Source organism: Vulpes vulpes, chromosome 7 (assembly GCF_048418805.1).
Source record: "Vulpes vulpes isolate BD-2025 chromosome 7, VulVul3, whole genome shotgun sequence".
Classification (NCBI taxonomy): domain Eukaryota; kingdom Metazoa; phylum Chordata; class Mammalia; order Carnivora; family Canidae; genus Vulpes; species Vulpes vulpes.
The window spans coordinates 107,157,206-107,175,029 of NC_132786.1; the positions used below are offsets into that span (position 1 = coordinate 107,157,206).

A 17,824-nucleotide genomic window follows, 5' to 3' on the forward strand; every position below is an offset into this window, starting at 1 on the left:
TTTCCTGCTTTGTTGAGGATTAGTTGACCGTAGAGTTGAGAGTCCATTTCTGGGTTCTCTATTCTATTCTATTGATCTGTGTATCCGTTTTTGTGCAAGTACCATACTGTCTTGATGATCAACCAAAACCATAAGATACCTAGAAATAAACGTAACCAAAGAGGCAAAAGATCTGTACTCAGAAAATTACAGAACATTCATGAAAGAAATTGAGGAAGACACAAAGAAATGGAAAAATGTTCCATGCTTACGGATGGAAGAACAAATACCATTAAACTGTATATGCTGCCTAAAGCAGTCTATACATTCAGTGTAACTCCTATCAAAATATCATCATCTTATTTCACAGAGTTGGAACAAATAATCCTAAAATTAGTATGGAACCAGAAAAGACCCCAAATAGCCATAGAAATGTTGAAAAAGAAAACCAAAACTGGTGGCATCTCAATTCCAGATTTCAAGCCCTATACGAGAGCTCATTCTTTTTAGCACTGAATATATTGTCCATTGTCTATACCACAGTTTATTCACTCATCTACTAAAGAACATCTTGTTGCTTCCAAGCTTTGGCAATTATGAATAAAGCTGCTATAAACACCCATGTGAAGAATTTTGTGTAGACATGAATTTTCAATTCATTTGGGTAAATACCAAGGAGTATGATTACTAGGTTATATGGTAAAATTTGTTTAGTTTTATATGTAAAAAAAAAACAAACAAGCAAACAACAAACTTCCAAACTGTCTTCCAAAGTAGCTATACTATTTTGTATTCCTAACAGCAATGAATGAGAGTTCTTGTTCCTCTACATCCTTCCTAGCACTTGTTGTCAGTGTTTTGGATTTTGGCCATTCTAATAGGTGAGTAGTGGCATCTCATTGTTTAAATTTGCAATTCTCTGATGACAGATGATGTTGAACATCTCTGCATATGCTTACATGCCATCTGTATATCTTGAGTGAGGTTAAGATCTTAAGACTTGGGTGTGTTAAGTTCTTTGACCATTTTTTAATTGGTTTGTTCATTTTCTTATTGTAAAAACTTACAGTTTGGGTTTTGTTACCCTGGCATTGGTTCCTATGGAAGTCTCTGCTCAGATAAGTTGTGGTTCTCTGTATTTGCCTCTTTCCAATTTATAGAGAAGTAGTTTGGCCTCTGACCTCACTCTTCTCACAGATCTAGGAAGAGTTGTTGACTTTTCAGTTTGTTTAACTTTTTACTTGTTCTTCAGATCGAGAGGTAACTTCTAAGCTCCTTACATGATGAACTGGAAACCAAAAGTCTGTTAAGTCTTTATTTTTTCTGTTTTTCAGGGTTTCTTATATAACTTTGTATATAGCATGTGCTTAAGACTCTTGCTAAAGTTTGTTGAACACCATTGGTAATAGCTTATATTTTCAAGCACTTTCTAATCACCAGTCACTGTTCTAAGTGTTTTTACATATGTAATCTATTTAAATCTCATAAGAACTCACCTGTAAGTACTATTATTATTTCTGTTTTACAGATAAGAAAGCTGAAGAACAGAGACTTTAAGTATCTTCCTCTAAAGGAACACAGCCACTGAACAATGAACCAGAATTCAAGCTCAAAATACTTGAGAACTCATGCTCATAACCGCCATGCTCTATGACCCAGCTAACTCTAAAAATCCTGCTACTATTGTGATCTGATTTAGCCATGAGAATTTCAATAGTCCAACAGATTACTTCTTCTACTTATTTTGGAAACTGCTAATATATTTCAATTTACCACCCAGACATCTGAAATTAATGAAAGGGAATGATGTAAGTCCTTACGAGGAGACGATTATATTTTTACGTAGCCCACACAAAAAGTGAAGTACCACAGGAGTTCTTTGAGTTCCCAGAAACTCATGAAGTTCTTCTTCAGCCCATCAGAGATACTCCACATTGCCTAAAATGAACTTAGTACTAGAAAAAGACTCCCATGTTCCTATGAATAGAAACACCATTTTCTATGACAAATTAGCAGAGACTTGCATAAATATAATTTTGAGGGCACTAATGTTTTAAGACAACCTAGGTCATTCTGATTCTATTGCATATACTTTGAGGTTCACCACCATTAACAGACAAGCCAAAGATAATCATTGCCCTGGAGGCAATGGTAGCTGTAGCAATGAATCCATAGTCTGTTGGAGCAGCAACCACATTTTACTCTGTGCTTGGACTGACTGCACATTTCGTTCTCTTTCTATATGGAAACATGGTTTATCTATACCACTGATCTATTCTCTTTCTTTCTGACAACTGATTCAGAGCTTAAAGTTTAAAGAATATTCTGATTTCATTGGAATTCATTTTGGTAGGTTTAAGATACATTGGAAACTGGGACAGAGATGTTTACATATCAAAATCCTGGGTCATTTTTAATCAATATGATCTTTATTAATCAAGGGGATATTCTATGGCGATTAGCCAGTATCAGGATAGTTTATATAATCAGGTGAGCTACATGTTCCTTCCTATCCTCACTTGGCTGAAAAAAGAATCATATTGTAGTTAAATTTAGACAGTGAGAAAATGTTCTTCTAGGGGTACACAAGATATACACAGAACTTCCTTATCTGCTCTCCACTAAAAAAAAAAAGACTTTGCATTCTTTAATGTTATATTATTGCCCATTATTATGTTTTGAGAACACAAGTGCTCAGCTCTTCTTCTTCTTTTTTTGGGGGCGGTGGGGTAGATGACACCTAATAAGTTATGGACAAATACATTAGACATATTTTTGATGTAACACTAATTTATATAGAATGGATTTTTCATTCATTCATTCATTTGTTATTGACATCTGCACCAGGCTGGTGCTGGAATGGACAGACTGCAATGACAGTCCAAGGTTCTAAGTGTGGCCACAGTGATAGAGACAACAGGGTCTGAGAACTCGGAGAAGAGGACAACCAGTGAAGTGCTTTAAAAAGGTGTGCAGAGAAGGCTCCAAGTAGGCAGGCACTAAGGACCCCAAGAGAACCAAACACAAATTCTGACCTCATCTAGCTAGACCCTTTCTTTCTTCAAAAGTATTTCATCAAGTTCTGCAAATTTATAATGGGTCTGTAGATGGCATGCCACTGACCGTAGATTTTTTTTCAATAAGGATTGTAGGTCAAGGGACTCAAACTATTTACTAGGCAACACCAAAACATGGGCCTTCTAGGTCCGGCATATTTCAGAACACAATCTAGTAAGGGTACATTTGGCAACAGACTCCCCGTACAGTACTGAAGGCTGCACACTGAAAAATCTTAAGGGAAAAGATTTCTAACACAGACCTTGTAGGCATGTATATTCCTCTTGGCAGAAAAATGGTAGTGAAGAGTTTCATTTGAATTAAAGCAATATGTTAGTAGAATTTTTTGACTGGTGGAACTGAAGTATCCTGAACGGAGGCTAGCCTTTTTTCTAATTCCTACCAAGGTATGTTGGCTACTGGTCGCCCTGTTTTTTGTTCATCTCAAACATTACTCTTGCCTCTGCCAGGAAATAGAGAGGAAATGGATCACCTCAGGAGGTGGTCCCCTCTATCATCAGCACACTGACCCTGCAGACCAGGCCTAGGACAGATGATGAGAATTTAGGAAGATCAAAGGAAGAGGTGAGAATAGCAGTAGCAGAAAAGAAAATCACAGGATGCTTTTTTCCTATCTCACTTGTTCTTGGTGTCCTCCTCTCATGGTGCAAATTCTAGGAGTCCATGACCCCTTTGCCTGCATTTTCAGGGCATCACGGTTTCACTTTCCTTCAGTACCTCCAGCAGAAAATCAGACAGAAGAACATCTCAGGTAACAAAGTGCTTGAATTTATACTCCTCAAAACAGGGACCCTCTCTCATTCATTGTTTCAAGCTGATAGCCTAACACCATTTTGGGCTTAAAGTAGATACTGAAAAAAAAAAAAAAAAAACTGTGATTGAGCAATGGGAATGAATATAATTATGAGGTAAAATGCACTTTTTGGAACAACCAGTTGATTTCATTTAACCCTGACTTCATTGGGATTAATATCATAAAGCAAGCAATAAGGCAAAATTGGCTTCCACAAGGCCAGTCATCTTGGCTCTGCTGTACCTCTTTTCTCAAGAAATTATGAGAAGTGGCATGTGCCAAAGAGAATTTCATTTGAAGAAACTATCAAGGGATAGTTATTTAATTAAAAGGAAAAAAGAAAACTTAATCCAAAGAAATCAAACAGTACAGGGGGGTGTTATTTGTATTTGGTAAAATATCCTAAAAGTAAAAACAAAATGGCAGAAGTTGAATCACAAATAAAAGAAAGTCACCTCTTCTCTGGGTTATCTGCAAAGTTCCTGAAATAGTAACTGAAGTAACTCTCTTACCTTGTAATTGTTCATGATTTCAGCTAACCAGGGCTTAACGGTCTTGACTGTATCTTCTCGCATGTATTTTTCAACTTCAGATCCATCACTAAAGGTCTGGTTTCCCACATGGATGGCTTGCCTCACTTGTGGGAGGGACAAAAAAGTCCCATAGTAATTTTGGTCCTCAGCTTCCTGGCAGAAGGGGACATCAAAAAAATATCAGGGAACATGACCAGGTGGCAGGAACAGCATGCTGAGAAAGCTTCAAATTTCTCATAACATAAACAATGATGAACAAGATGAGACCTGACTCTTAACTGGTCTCCATCCTGAAATTTTGGATTTGAGGGTTCTGAGGGAATTGAAATTCTACTAACAGCAAAACTGGATGATACCCCATTTGCAAATGCTCCATTTTCCCTTCTTGCAAACTAACCTTTTACAATCTGTGACTCCAATCAACAACCCCATCTGAGGCAAAGACAGGAAAAAATGCAAGAGGTGAGATTATCAAAAGCAATTTGCTCCTTGTCAGAGGCTCTATGGAATGAAGGTCAAATGGACCAGAGGAGCCAGGAGCCAGGGTGGTGGCATGGTGGATTAAAAGCTGAGGCTTTCTTTCCCATGTTCTGCTGTTGATTAAAACCACACATACAAAATAACCAGCTAACCATAATTGAAGAGGGGAAATACACCAAGTGTAAAAACAGATGACTTTATGAAGGACATTAGACAAAAAAAAAGTTGTCCATAAGTCTTATTTTTTTTAAAAAATACTGCATAAAAATCTGATATTGATAAGCCTGTGATATTCATCATACTAAAAGAAGAAAGGGTGTAAATGCTGTTTTTAAGAAATTACAAAAGGATAAAAGAGAGTTTGAGATCAACAATCTTGTGCATCCTCAATTTTTGCTAATTTTTTGAATATATTACTTTGTCAAGGAAAAAGAACTGTGATTACAAATTCTGTTTCTCTTTTGCCTACCATATGTTTTTTTCTTAGGAGAATCTAAATCCAAAACCACAGGGTTGGCAAATTCTATTGAAATTAGCTTTATATTTTATCTATAAAATATTTCATAAATAAGACAATTTTAAAAACAAGATGCATTGGGGTGCCTGGGTGGCTCAGAAGGTTAAGCATCTGCCTTTGGTTCATGTCATGGTCCCAGGATCCTGGGATCGAGCCCCACATAGGGCTTCCTGCTTAGTGGGGGCGGCAGAGGGGGAGTTTGGTGGTGTCTGCTGCTCCCTCTGTGTGCTCTCTCTCTCTCTCTCTCTCTCTCAAATAAATAAACAAATAAATATTTTAAAAAACCAAAATGTATTGTCATATGCACTAGATAAAGATTATACAAATTCAAATACCCACTTTGGCACCTTTTGTTTTATTTGATTATTTCTGCACAAAGGACATCAACTTTGGTCTTTTTTTAATGGAAGAAAACTACTTGAATACTTTGAGAAATATTCCAAAGGGCTTGAAGTGAGGGCCATACTAAGTGCACAAACCATCTTAAGTTAAAAGTAAGGCAAAGCAAATATTTTCATAAAGGCTTTGGCAATTCTGCTTATCCAAGCTGTCTTAAGTACAGAACAAATAATGTGGACATTTTCAAGAAACTCACTACAGACTTGGCATTCTGGAACCTAATTCCCAGATCTGTAATCCTGGCCTCTATCCTTGACAAAAGAACTTTTGTATAACAAGCTCTACTGGGGGGAAATTGTGTTAATCAGAGGTTGTTTTGAGTTATCTGGAATATCATACATTCTTGATGGTCAGGTTATAGCATATACAACATTGGTGGGGGGAAAATCCTATAGATTAGTAGACCAAATAAAGCCATACAGTTAGGACATGTTTATCTAGTATAAAGTCAACTATAGTGTTTCTCAAATTGGAAGAAATTTGATTTTGCCAAAACTGTTAAGCAAACACTATCATAGTTTTAAAAATGTTGTCATTACCATGCACTGTAATATGTTATAGTAACTAGGACATCCTGTGACATTCTGGAAGTAAGAAGGGTTGTTTGTGAAGTCACCGTCTAGTAGTCTATCCAGTATCTAGGTTGGGACAGAGAGAAGAAAGAAAGAAGGAAAACATTAGGGTAGGTAAAAACACACAGGCACTTGTCATTGCATTAATTCAATAATTTTCTCATTCTTCCATTATTTAATTCAGTGACCATTTATTGCATATCTTCTGTGTGCTGGACACTGTCCCAGGCACTGGGGACACAGCGGTGTGAACAGGCAGCTCAAGTCCTCCCTTGTGAAGTTTATATCCTGGAGGGGGCCAATAAGCAAGCATTCATAGGAAAAACATTCAGTATGATAAGAATGATAGGCATTAAGGAGAAAACTAAAGAGGAGGTAGGAGGTGTCATGGGGCATGTGGGCATGTGTGTGTGTGTGTGTGTGTGTGTGTGAGTGCAAGGGACACTGCAGAGACGAGGAAACACAGGTCTCACTGAGAAGGTGGCATTTGAGTCAACCTGCTGGAAGGAAGAAAGTGAACCATGCAGACATATAGGGAAAGATCTAGGCAGAGGAAACAGGGAGCCCAAAGACCCTGACTGTGAGAGTGAGCATTGTAGGAAGGATTGCCATGACATGGATCACTGACCGTTCACCATAGTACAAGGAGAGAGGGCAGAGGCTGTAGACAAATACGCAGGTGCTTGGAGCTGGTGGAAGTTCTCTTGGGACTTCTGACTTCAAAAACTTGTCATCAGTGGTGGTGAGAGCAGTGAGCATGGTTGTATGCTCACTGTCATGTGAAGCAGGAGAGGCAGACATGGGGTGGTAGACAGGTGCTTTTAGCCAGGATGGTGGTTTTGCCAAAGGAGCTGGGATGACCCTGAGTTTTAGTTGGATAATAAGAAACTAAGACCCGAAGGGGCTAAGTAAGGATCATGACATGGTAGTAGGATTGGTGCACTGGAAGACAATGGGGTTGCAGGGCTGTTATTAGAATTGGTATATTCAGAGAAGTGACCTGGCACAATGAGGATCTGAGGTCGTGGAGTGACTGTCAGATTTTTATTTTATATTTTATTTTATTTTATTTTATTTTATTTTATTTTATTTTATTATTTGTAGTGGGACTGAGCAGCTAAGGTAAAGAGGAGAACAAGATTATCGAAAGAGAGGAAACTAAGGAACTGAGGGGCCAGGTATTAAAAGGATCATTCACGCAGACACTGTAATCACTAGACATGATGACAAGAGTGATGTCCTTGAGAGAGAATGACAGTAAGCCCATTCTCAGAGGATGAGATGAAGAAAGCTAGAGAGTGATAGGCAACTACAACAAGAAGTGGTGGGTAGGATCACTTGAGGATGTGAGAGTCAAAGCTCAGTGCTTCTGGAGGGACAGGACATAATCTGAGGGCAGCAATGAGGAGCAAGGAAGACACCCACTCTACCCATGAACCAAGTGGTAGAAAGTAGGTAAGACAACATAGCTCCTGTTTGAGAGGGTGAGTGACAGAAGCAGGGGAGAAGCAGGCTTGGGGCAGAACAAGAAGATGAAGGAAATACTTATAAAAGAGATCGAGAACATTGGGACATTTTTGGATGAGGATATTGAGTTTGTAAGGGGCTCTTGTAAAAACATGAATTCGGTACATTTTCAAACACCAACTTACAGGAATTCAGGACAGTAGTATCCTAGTTTTACAGGTGAGGAAACTAAGGCACACGAGGTTAAGTCACTTAACAAGGACGCCTCACTAATCATGTCAGAGGAGAGATTCAAGCCGAGGCCATGCCTCTGCAGCCTACATGCTCCACCCTGCACACACGCTGGCTCCCCAAGGGGCAGATTGCCATCTCTCCTACTCTTCAATGCTTTCTGGCCATGCTTTTTGGTTTAATACAAAATTCCATTATTTTATTAGATTAGTTTTCTTTACTGAACATGAAGCAACTTAATTTATCCAAGTTACTATTGCCACAGGGCTAGGGACCAAGCATGAAAAGATGGTCATTGTGGAAAGGGGAGGGAGTGATAAGTATGCTCCAGCAGCGCTACGGACACTCAGGACCACTGCCTCTGGCTGTGCAGATTGTGCACTATATGGCGATGCCTGGCTGAGGGGTGAGGAGGGGCAGAGAACAGCCAAAGGTCTGCTTGCCAAACTGGATAAAAGACTTGGGCTGCACACGGAGAAACAGCCAGCTTTTATTCTCACACAATGGTGGTATCTACTTGCCAAACCCTGAAGCCACAGGACCATGTCAGCCCAGAGGAGGTATCTCTTTCTTTTCTAACTTGTCCACCCAGAGGGGACACTGTAGGTGGGCAGTAGTCCTGAATGTACGCAGCACTGGGGAATTTATCTTTAGAAATTATCTTCAGAACCAATGGAAATATAGATTCCACCCTTAAGGACAGATCTGGTTTCAGAAAGAGTCAAAAATCATGTGTTATCAAACCCAAGTTAAGGTGGGTGGTCAAGACCTGTGAAATCCAGTTTCTGGTCAAAACTTGTTTTACAGAAAGAACTCTGTGATCCAGAACCTTGTCATGGTAAGGGGGACAATAAAGGGCCAGAGATGGGCCGCTGTGCATCTTGCAGAATGTCTAAATGTCCCAGGATTTTTATAGACTGCCTGAAAGTTACCGCAGGGGAAACACTAGGGTGGGAATCTGGGGAGAATGATTCTAGTCCTAGGCCTGCCACAGTCTATTAAGTGGCTTCTGGCAACTGAATTCAGCAACCCCAGGCTTCCGCCTCCTCATCAGTGGAGTGTGGATGTGTGTGTGTGTGTGTAGGAGCAGAAGATCGTCTATAAAATTCCCTCTAGCTCAGAGCTACTGCTTTTTGATTAAATCATTTCAAGGGATCAGAGCATCAAACAGCCCTTATTAATTAGGCTTGTGATTTGGACATTTGTATTCTCTTGGGCTTCTGGATTTCTTGGAGTCTTCTAGAGCATACGCTGAAACACATCTGACCACTACTTGCTTCCTTTCCTAATTATCATTTTATCTATTTCTCTTAAAAGAATACAAAGGTTTTCATGTTAACTCATCACTCAAGATATTGGACCAGTGGTCTTAGAGACATTGTGTACTGTCATAGGTTGGTTGTTTTTGTCTTCTGTTTTGGTTTTGTTTTGGTTTTTTGGGCCCTTTTGCTTTGTTTTCTGATGAATTTAGTTTGGGAGAGCTTTAACTTAATGGGCCATCTTCTCATTACCTCTGAATACACAAAATAACCTAAATTTTTCAACAGTTTGCACAGAAACACTGAATCTGCACTCTGCAGCCACACCAGGTGTCCTGACACAGAGAAAGAGGAAGCCAATGGCATCTTGAGGTATGGGTGGGGGCTTCCTGTGGGTGCTCAGCCTGCTGCATCATGCACCATGGACATCTTTCTGCTTTCCTTATCCCTTACGGCCTATCACATGGTCTTTCTCTTGACATCACTTAATCCCTGTATGCTTCTTCAAAAACACATCAAATATCTCACTTGCCTATTGGTCTCACACGATATAACATTTTGATATTAATTTTAAATTCTAGAGGTTAGGGGCCCTGGGTGGCTCAGTGGTTGAGCATCTGCCTTCAGCTCAGGTCATGATCCTGGGGTCCTGGGATCGAAACCCACATCGGGCTCCCTGCAGAGAGCCTGCTTCTCCTTCTGCTTGTGTCTCTGCCTCTCTCTGTGTGTCTCTCATGAATAAATAAAATCTTAAAAAAAAATTCCAGAGGTTTAATCCTTTTACCCTTTCTGCCTATTACAACAGATAGCCTAAAACCAGACTTGCAAACCATGTCATTGCATGTTGAAGAGTGATCCTATATGTCCCCATAAGATCCCTCTTCCTTTGCATTTACATTTGCACAGAAACTCTGAATCTGCACTCTGCAGCCACACCAGGTGTCCTGACACAGAGAAAGAGGAGGCCAATGGCATCTTGAGGTATGGGTGGGGGCTTCCTGGACGGCTTCAGCTGCACATCTTGCTGCTGTAAGATTTCATGGTAAAGGCACTCACTGTTTTGGGGATTTCAGGTAGTACCATGCACCCTGCTTGTAAAATGGAGCATAACCTTGTTGCCCCCTTCTCCGTAAGTTTGTATATCTCCTGTCTTGATTTAAACTGGCTGAACTGCAGTGCTTAGAAGACTATTAATATCAGGCCTCAACCTTAATAACAGTAATGCCATTAGGTAAGCTGGTACAAGATATGATCCCAAGAACAAAAAGACCAAAGTCCTCAAAATGTAATCCTTGCCTCATTTACTAATATGTGAAACACGATGGCTCTATAGTAAAGGTGGCCAAAAAACTCCTAAAAAGGATCGTTGATACATGATCATTGTCTGCATTGGCAAAACAAAACAAAACAAAAAACTTGCATTCCTGTAGGTTGGTATTTAGTATAGTCTCAGATTTTAAATAACTTCTCCCCCCACAAAAAGGGTGGGGAACAGAACCATATTATTCGATTCTCAAATTCAATTTTAGGGAAGCATTGTGATGATATTTACAAATACCAATGGCTCTTTGTAAAAGTTTCAAATTACTATACTTCATAATCTTTGTTCCTGACACACAGAACATGTGACATTCGTTACACACTGTGGCCACTTCTCCAACTGCAACGTCCTGTGTGGATATCACCCTTCTGAAGGGTTTAAAGCATATGCTGAAGCATATGCATCCACTTTCTGGGTCGCCTTTCTTCTGATTTCCTTGTGATAGGGTATGCCTTTAGGGCCTACACAGCATTTAAAGAAATCAAAACAGTTAATGAAAGACACAGTTAGATAAACACTCCAAGGTGATCACAGGTTTAAAATAGAGCCAAACTAAATTCAAAGAGACCCAGACAGTTCTTTTCTTCACTTTGACCCCACTCATCTGCCCCCTGCTCTCGGACAGCATACCAGATATTCCTTCTCTAACAACAACAAAATGCCCGAGTACCACGGTCCTTCTAGGACCGAGCTCAGATGGTTCTCATTGCTCCAGGGCAATGCAGGCCCCAGAACTCACTTCAAAGGCTTTAAGCCACTTCTCCTCCTTGATGTATTTCACACAGTTATCACACTGCTTCTGGAAGTACTTTCTCTGCTTCTCATCCAACAAGCCAATTTGGTACAGGAATGTTGCATAGCCCTCTATGATCTGAGGAGAAAAGAGAAACATAAAAAACACAGGGAAAGAAAGAGAGAAGCTAGGGAAGTCCACTTTCTTGGTCAAACAACCCTTTGTCATTTGTCAATCTTGTATTGGAATTAGCCAAGCAAGACAATTATACACCCAGGCACATCCCCCAGAACACACAAACACATTCACAACACATCTAAACATACACAACACACATGTCACAATGCACACACATACCACAAACATGCACACACAACACACATATGAAAAAATACAAACATCACACACACACATACACACACATACATGTGCTCCACGTTCATGCTCATATCCAACCTAGGTTGACCTAATGAGTTGACACCTTAAAACACTTGATAAAAATTAGAAGTTTTAAATCATCAGAAAGTCAACTGGGCAACACCATTTCCCTCTATCGAGTTAGGTGTCTCAAGTCAGAGGAGCCTCCATTGGATTCAAGGGGATTTAATCTCCTTAAAAACAGAACAGAAAGGAAAAAGGAGACACCTACCGATTCAGGATCTGAATATGCATTTCCAAGAGCAATTCCTTTCAGGTTGATATTCATGCTCATCATAGAGTTGGAGTTGAGAACGTGGATGTAATGTGCAAGGGCTGGCACGTATTTCCCTGCGTAAGACTGAGAGAGGTGTTAAAATGAACCATCACAATTTGGTGTTATAAGAATGATGTGCTTAAGCTAATTAAAATGACAGTAATAAAATAGCCATATTTCCACATGAGACCCAGGTTACCCTACACTGTAAATTCCACAATGGCACAGAGCTCTGCCTCTCACTTCTGCTGGCCTCCCAAATCATGTCAGTGACAGGCAAGTCACTGGGGAGGTGCACGAGAAAATGACAAGTGGCCATGGAATAGGTGGACAGTCTGATTTCCTTCCAAAGATAAAATAATGTGGGCCAGTAAACAAAGTTCTGCCACCCACAGGGCTCTTCTTACCTGAAGCTCCATTTAAAACTGTTAAAAAAAAAAAAAAAGGAAAAAGAAAAAAGATCTCAAGACCAAAATTAAGACTTCAAAATCTGTATGATGATGCAGTTTGAAACTTACATGTATTAGAGGGAAAGGACAGTCATATGTATTGGCTACTAAAATTGTCACTGGACTATTATCTTTGTTTCCAACCTTTTCAAGAACAAGGTTCTTTTTTCAATTTCAAAATATTGTGTGGACACAAGCATTATAATTCTGCCTCTAGATTACGCGGAAAAGAAAGCTACTCTTCAGGAATATTTTAAAAATAATTTTGTATTTTTTACATGAAAAAGCTGCCTTTTGACATCTCCACTTGCATGTCTAATATTAAACTTCATATGTTCAAAATGAAGCTTGAGGGACGCCTGGGTGGCTCAGCGGTTGAGCGCCTGCCTTCGGCTCAGGGTGTGATCCTGGGGTCCTGGGATCGAGTCCCCACATCGGGCTCCCTGCATGGAGCCTGCTTCTCCCTCTGCCTGTATCTCTGCCTCTCTCTTTCTGTGCCTCTCATGAATAAATAAATAAAATATTTTTTTAAAAAATGAAGCTTGAATCCACAAGTCTTCCCTACAACCTCTCTATTAATGTTAACTCTGTTCTAACTGCTTATGCCAAAAATCATGGCACCATTTCTTTTCCTTTTCTTTTTCTTTTTTTAAGTAGGCTCCATGCCCAGTGCAGAGTGCATCACAGGGCTTGAACTCACAACCCTGAGATCAAGACCTGGGCTGAGATCAAGAGGCGGACGCTTAACCAAATGAGCTACCCAGGTGCCTCAGTGCCGTTTCTTATCTCTCTTTCTCTCACGCTCCACAAAAGTCCATCAGTGAACCTTGTCAACTCAACCTATTCTGTCAAAATAAGCCCAGGCTCCAGTGTCTTCATAGACCCCCACTTCATCACCTTGCTCCGGGTTGTTCCATCAACTCTTCTTGCTTGGATTATTGTAGTAGCCTAACCAGCACCTCCCTGCTTTTATCCTTCCCCTCATCCAGTCTGTTTTCAAGAGAGGGGTCTACTAAAACATAAATCTGATCTTGCCACTCCTATGTTTAAACTCTCTAATGACCCCCCCTCCCCACCTCCCTCAGCGTAAAAGCAAAGTGCTTTTTTGGAGGCATAAGGATTGGCATGATCTGGTCACTTCATTAACACTATCCCTTGCAACCCTCTTACTCATTCCTCTCCAGCCCTTCTTAGACCACAGTCATGATCGTGATCTGTACTGGTCCTTCCACCAGGGCCTTTGCATTAGCTTTTCCCACCACTGGGAATGCTCTTCCCCCTGATGTCCATATAGTTAACTCCCTTACACCTTCAATGAGGCCTTCTAGGGATGCTTTCCCTGGCCATCTCATCTAAAATTTTAACTCTCTCTCTCTCTCTCTCTCTCTCTCTTTTTACATTTTCTTTTTCTTTTCTCTCTTTTTGCATAAAATCCTTATCACTTTTCTATAAACTCTTACTATTTATCTTGTGTATTGTTATTCTCCCACCCACACTAGAATAGAAGATCCACGAACACGAGGGTATGTCTGTTTTGGAGGTTAGTATATCCCCTGTGCCTGATGCTGTTTATTTGTTAGTGCTCAATAAACAGTTGCTGAATGAATGAGTCTTGAATTAATCTACATGCATATGAAAAAATACTAATGCATATATGTTCAAAATAGACTAAAAGCATTGATTGGGTATATATGAGTCTGCAGACCCTCTGTAATATTTCCAAGGTTCTGTCTGCAAGGGGTCTGTAGTTCAAGGGCTGGGAGCCCCCAAGAGCTTTCATTTATTCCACACCCTAATCATATGCTGGAGACGTCACTACGCTCATATTTCTATGAAGGCCTGGAGGTTCAGAGAAGTTAAGGGTAGAGTCAGAATCAAACCTACTCTGACCTACTACCAAACCTACTCTTCTTCCAAGGTATGATAAAATAATGTAATTTGCATAATTTATACAAAATCTCACTGATGCAGCTCTCTTGTGCAACAGCAATTATTTAGGCAAAGTATTGACTGAAAACAATGTATCCATTCATAACCGTGAGCACATTTTAGCTTCCTTGGGATAATATAAAGATGTGTTTACATGCTTGAAATTTGATTTGTTGTATAACAGTGCTATATTCTCTTATTAGGAATAATAAGTGAACATTTATCAAATATAATTTCTGTAAGATGAACAAAAAACACCAAATTTCCTTGAATAATCATTTTACTGGTAAAGATGTATTATATAATCTTCATTCAGTGATGGTTTATTAGACAACTCTTCTGTCAAAGGCATTGTGATAGATATTTGAGAAGACATAAAAGTGAATAAAGCACAGAACTTATGCTTGTAAAGTTAATCATGTCTTTTGAAAAAAAAATATTATGAAAACTTGACCTCTATGTGGGAGGCCAAAGTTTTATGCATTATTATTCTCACACTGTGTACCTTGCCCATCACATAGTAGGAACATAAAAACATATTTGATAAATGAATGACTCATCTGACATCACTGCTAAACATTTTCCTCTATTGGATGTTATCACTGAAGTTGTCTTGTTATAATAAGATCAGACAATAAAACATCTCTTTGACTCTTTCTGAGACAGAGGGACATGGACTTTAAATTGCTCTATTGATGGTGATGACAAATTCAGGCTAACACAGCCACATTTTTATGGCATCCTCCCCCTTGCAGCCATCATGCATATCTGGGATATATCCAGGCAGGAAATTAAAAAGGAACACCCACTCAATTTCTGATCATCGACTATGAACAGGCTACCTCTCTCACTTTAATTTGAACCCATTTAAAGTTAACCTTATCTTTCCATTCTTGAAATGATGAAAACAAGGGTCTCTGCATTCCAATCATGTCCCTGGCTAGAATTCCACTGAGGGTTGGCTGCCTCCACATCTTCCATTTCTCATATTAAATCAGACTTTAATTAAAGGTCCTGGAGACTATGTCTGTGGTCTTTCAACTGGGGCTCAGCCTTGGGTTCATCCACTACATGCTTGCCAAGCTGACCATTTAAAGAAGGTGGTGAAATGGGTAGTTCTATAACCATGTCCAAAACAGATTCCTCAATGTTCAGTCCACATCTGCTAACCTAACGATGATGCTTATCTCATTTTTGCTTTCTAATGACTATCACACACTTCCTTGCCCTGTGTCAGTGTGACAAATCCTTCACTGCTGTTTTCATTAATCATTCCATTGGTTGAGTGGCTCAGGCTGTCACACAGTAGACAATTATAGGATTATTTTATGGAAAACAGACACTGAAACATTATAATGAAATTTCAATTATTTTCGCTATCCTTGTTGAGACTTTTTTTTTTTTTGCAAGATCAGACCAGTTTATTCTTCCTGAATCATTTATTTCTCAATTTAATGATTCTCTGACCACCACAAGCAGTTTAAAAGACAACCAGACAATAAATCAAATGTCTTACTTGCCCAGCTTTCTCTTCTCTGGATATATTTTAAATAGAACAGAAACTTCTATTTGTCAGGGGTGGGGGGTGCAGTTTGAGATGTGGTAGTATGATGGATCAGAAATGAACTATATGGCCCCTTAGGACTTATGATTGTAATCCTGTAATTTTATGAACTCTTGCTTCTTTTGTTCTGAGTTCCGTCTGTAACAACGACGAGAGCAACAACCACGGCAATTATCAGCCCTATGGTCTCTCTGATGTCTTGCTGGTGTTCACCAATGTGGGCAGCAGCTGGCCAATGCAGCCCCTGAAGTCTGTGAATTAACACTAACCTTCTACCATCGGATCAGACCCTAATCTCCAAAAAGCTCGGAACAGCATCAAAGCGATTATAAAAGAGGAAAAGCGCGGCCAGAAACTATTTGAACACGTAGTATTTTAAAATTCAGCAGTGACCCTCCAATGAGGAACTCAACCAGCCAAACGTACTCATCGAATACAGTAATCCAAATTAGGTTAGCAATCGACACATCAAGATTTTCGTCTGCCCTTATCATTCCTTTCTAGTACCTAGAGCAGCTTCCAGCTCCAATTTCCAGCACTGTTGTATGGCTCGTTCTCCTCACAGTGACCACACTTTGAGCTCACCTCTGACAAGAAGGAGCAGAGATATTAGGGTGTGTTTGTGTATGCTTGTATTTGCTGGGGCTTGAAGGAGCAATAAACCTCCAGTTTTTCTCTTACATCACACGGATCTCAGAATTCAGCTTGCAATCTTTTATTTCTCCCACGAGAGGAAGAGGTCTCCCCATCACAGCTGAACAGTGGGTTCTGAATCTCCGTCTGCGATCTCTCTAAGTTCTTAAATGATGTTTGGAACAGTCTAATGGAAATCACGTTAGGAGCAGATTGCACTTGTAAAAATAGTCTAGAGAGAATGTAATGCTTGGTTAATTATCCAGATGTGTAAAACCACAATGAACTCGGACTTAAAGAAACTCGTAATTGTGTATTCTGTCTGAAGCCCTCCCCTCTTACATGTTTCTGCAACACTCACAGCAGACTTACTGTACCCCTGCCACCCGGTTACTTTTAAAGGAGGAAAAGCCTTTTCATATCTAAAATCAAGTTTCAATCAGCTCCCCTAGAAGAAAAAAAAATCGTGTCAGAGAATAATACTCTAATGGAAACAACGTTTTCTTGCAGAAATGTCACATATGTTAGCTGTTACTATTGTTTAAACTACTCTACATTTCTCACTAAAGTTTAGTTTTAAAAAAGGGATGCAGCTATATTCATTCCCTGCCTCGCTTCTAGGTATACATTTATTGGTAAAATATGCAGAATCTCTATCGATAATAATGAGCAATAACCTCTGAAATGAGACACACCTGAACCCAGACACAGAGTGTCACTGTCCACAGGCCCTCATTCCTAAGTTTTGCCTGGAAATGGAAGAGGTGACGTGTCAGCCTTAGGAAGGGTATGGTGAGGACTTCGTCCTTTGCTCTGCTCTGCCCCCACACCCCCAGCCACTCCAGCTGGAAGGAGTGTCTCTTTGAAGAATTCATTTAGGGGCTTGTAGGAACTCCTTCATGTTCCCAGAAGGAAACAAAGTGAGCCGCCCTTCTGGAAAGAGTCCTATCAGTGTGGTGCCCTCTAGCGCTCCCCAACCACAGAATGTTGGTGGAGCCACTCCCATTTATGGGGGAGATAAGAGAATAAGGGGATATGCTTTGAAAAAAGTTTCATGCACACACTGAAAAAACAAAATAACTGGTGAAAAGCCTAAGTGCAATGGAATAATAGGTGACACTGAAGTCAGGAGAACAGGACTGAGTTAGAGCAACCTTGACTTCATCTAGCCTCAGGATAGACTCTTACTTCAC

The 17,824-nt window shown here is 39.9% G+C and overlaps 1 protein-coding gene across 4 annotated transcripts in view; it reads right to left on the reverse strand.

The window, feature by feature from the left end:
• The window catches only part of CPVL (carboxypeptidase vitellogenic like), a 127,035-nt gene that overhangs the window by 51,945 nt on the left and 57,266 nt on the right, over nt 1-17,824 (reverse strand). For all 4 annotated transcript variants that reach the window (XM_072764629.1, XM_025993089.2, XM_072764628.1 and 1 more), the window contains 4 exons: nt 12,012-12,140; nt 11,369-11,500; nt 6,319-6,417; nt 4,363-4,536 (listed from right to left, as the gene is read on the reverse strand). In XM_072764629.1, the coding sequence (XP_072620730.1) occupies nt 4,363-4,536; nt 6,319-6,417; nt 11,369-11,500; nt 12,012-12,140 (534 nt within the window). The remainder of the gene's footprint in view (nt 1-4,362; nt 4,537-6,318; nt 6,418-11,368; nt 11,501-12,011; nt 12,141-17,824) is intronic.